The sequence below is a fragment of the Belonocnema kinseyi genome, chromosome 9, assembly GCF_010883055.1.
Source record: "Belonocnema kinseyi isolate 2016_QV_RU_SX_M_011 chromosome 9, B_treatae_v1, whole genome shotgun sequence".
NCBI classification, from domain to species: domain Eukaryota; kingdom Metazoa; phylum Arthropoda; class Insecta; order Hymenoptera; family Cynipidae; genus Belonocnema; species Belonocnema kinseyi.
The window spans coordinates 100,648,273-100,651,339 of NC_046665.1; the positions used below are offsets into that span (position 1 = coordinate 100,648,273).

The 3,067-nt window shown below is 24.3% G+C and overlaps 1 protein-coding gene across 1 annotated transcript in view; it reads right to left on the reverse strand.

Moving 5' to 3' along the window:
• Positions 1–519: 519 nt before the first annotated feature.
• LOC117180211 (transmembrane protein 245) overlaps positions 520–3,067 on the reverse strand; it is a 22,906-nt gene continuing 20,358 nt past the window's right edge. Inside the window, exon 8 of the mRNA XM_033372595.1 lies at positions 520–1,268. Within this exon, the coding sequence (XP_033228486.1) occupies positions 1,073–1,268 (196 nt within the window). The 3' untranslated portion in view covers positions 520–1,072. The remainder of the gene's footprint in view (positions 1,269–3,067) is intronic.

Here is a 3,067-nt window from a genome sequence, read left to right on the forward strand (position 1 = left end):
TAAAATTTCTTCAAATTATTGAAATTTACAAAAAAGATATCGGAATCTTTGAAAATAGCCTTATAGATCGTGTAAAATCTATCCATATCGTTTGAAATTTTAGAAAATTCTTTATCCTACAATATTTCAAGTTCTTTAAAGTTCCTCTAAAATCATGAAATTAATAATTCCTTCAACTCTTTTAAAATGCCGTAAAATATTTCAAATTAAATACTCTTGAAAATGCCTCAGAAGTTTTTTAAAAAACCCTAAAATCTTAAAAAATCTCTTCAAATTATTGAAATCTAAAAAAAAAATATCACGAATTCTCTAAAAATACCCCGAAATATTTAAAAAGAATTGAAGTATTACCAGAAATTCTATCACGAAGGAAAGTAGAAATCTCGATGTAAATACACTTCAAATCCTATTAAAACAAACAACATCCCAAAGGCAATGCTAACCATTCCGTAAATCCAGGAAAGCATGATTTTTCACTTAATTTCATTTTGCATTTTTAAATTTAAAAGACTCACAAAATCATCGTAACACTGATTTATTAGAAATTCTTTGGCATTTGTCCAAAGATGATACAAAATATATACACGCAGACATCTTGAAGTTGAAGCAATCAATAAGAAAAAAAGAGAGTCGTATCTTATATCTATGAAAAATTGCGCGTTTTATAAAATCCCCTTGGCATCAATAATTTATTATTAATTATATTAATTACTTCAAATCTTTGATTATCTGAAAAACAGCGAAAAATTAGCCTTATATATTATATAAATATTATCACACAGTTGATTCATTTTATGGACGAGTAGTTTTCACATTTAAATAAAGCGTAGTTTTTAATCTCTTATAAATAGATAAGTTTGAGGACTGGAAGTAATAGATAAACAGTTGGACTGTTTAATTTTCACTGCACTTATGAGTTAATCACAGATTATCATTTCGTTTGCCAAATATAATTAATTTGTTAATATTCGCAGCTTTCGATTTTGCGATTAGCCAACGTGTAAATATCTACTTGATTCGGGCTGGAAGAAAGCGATTGAATATAAAAAATATATTTCACAATTCGTGTGAGTTACTTTCCAGCTGGTGGATCTGAGACTTGATAGAATTTTATTGTCTCTTCAGAAGGCGAGTAAAGGTAGCGACGACTTAAATTAATTGCGACCATTATGCAGCAGAGTAACAAAGGGCCGAAAATTGCTCCTTCTACGCCCAAGCAGAAAATTCCTCCGGCTATCGATAAACCTGTGAGATATGGATGTCCACCTCTGAAAATTGTAAATTATGTCACTTAAATCATTTTTTTTTTGTAATTAAATATATAAAATATTATAGATATAATTATTAATTTAATCAGTGTTACTAAAGTTCAGGAAAAGTCAGGGAATGTAAGGTAAGACCTGAAAGAGTCAGGGAATTTTTGATAAGCTGAGGATGAAGTTTATAAACTTCAGACTTCGCACTCTTTTCCCATATTCTCCTCTTTCAGTATTTTTTAAAAAGAATTACTCTATTTTGTCCTGTTTTCAAGAAAATTTTCCTTTATGCACTTTTTCTCGTTTTTTCGCTTAGATGCAAACTGAATTACTAAAATCTGATAACAGAATTGGCTAACAAAATTGATTTATTTAATTATTAAAATTTACTGGATCAATAATTTAACTTTTAACTATTTTTACTTTAAAGTTTATTTTTAATTAAAAATTTAACTATTATATTTTTGGTTCAGTATAATTCTCTTTTAATTAAAAATTCGATTTGTTTCAACATTTTTTGAAATTTCAACGATTTTCTTAAAAAGTATTTTTTTCGAAAATTGAACTATTTTGCTAAAAATTTGTTTTTGGGAGAGGGCTAAAAATGACTGCTCTTAACTGAAAGTTTAACCATTGCATTTTTAGCTGAAAATTAATAGTTTTTAGTTACAAAATTCAACAATTAAATTTGTTCTTGAAGAATTAATATTTTTTGTTTGAAGAATTTAGTACTTAGTTCAAAGTTGTTCTACGTTGTTAAAAATTAATTTTATTATTTGCTTAAAATTCTTTTTTTTCATTGAAAATCAATTTTTGTTACTAAAAATTTATGTATTTCATTTTTTTTAAATTGATTGTTTTTCGTTGAAAATTCAACTATTAAATTATTCATTAAAAAAATATTTTTTATGCAAAATTCAACTGCTTGTTCAAAGTTAAATTACTTTGTTAAATATCTATTTTATTGGTTGAAGATTTAACTATTTTGTTAAAAGTTGTTGTTTTTGGTTGAAAATTGATAGTTTTTAGTTAAAAATTCAAATTAAACATTTTTTGTAAAGAAATCTTCCTTTTAGTTTGAAAATGAATAATAATAAGAATAATAATCAATAAATATAATATAACATAATAATGTTAAAAATTCATTTTACTGGTTGAAGATAGAACTTTTTTTTAATTCGTTTATTTATGGTTAAATATTACTGTTCTTGGCTGAAAACTTTACCATTCTATATTTGGATGAAAATTAATAATTTTTAAATAAAAATTCATTTTATTCGTTAAAGACTTAATTATTTGATTGAAACTTCATTTTTCTTCGTTGCAAATTTATTTCTTAACTGAAAATTCATCTATTTCACTTTTGGTTGCGAATCGTTTGTGTTTAGTTGAAATGCAATCAATTTTTCATTAAGAATTAATCTTTTTTTATTGAAAATTTCACTGCTTTGTTGAAAGTTGAATTACTTTGTTAAACATTATTTTATTAGTTGCATATTTAACTACGTTGCTAAAAATTCGTTTCTTTTTAGTTAAAGTTATTGTTATAAACTGAAAATTTAAACATTCATGTTTTGGCTAAAACTTTTTTTTGTAGGAATTCAACTATTTTGTTGCAAATTCATTTTTAGTTTAATATTCATATTTCTGATACAAATTTCAACTATTTTGTCGAAAAGTAATCTTTTTTGGCCGAAAATTTAAATGCTTATTAAAAAGTTAAACTACATTGTTAAAAATTCTTTCTATTGACTAAAAATTCAATTCTTTTGTTCGAAATTCGTTTTTTTTTTTTTTTTTTTTTTTTTTTT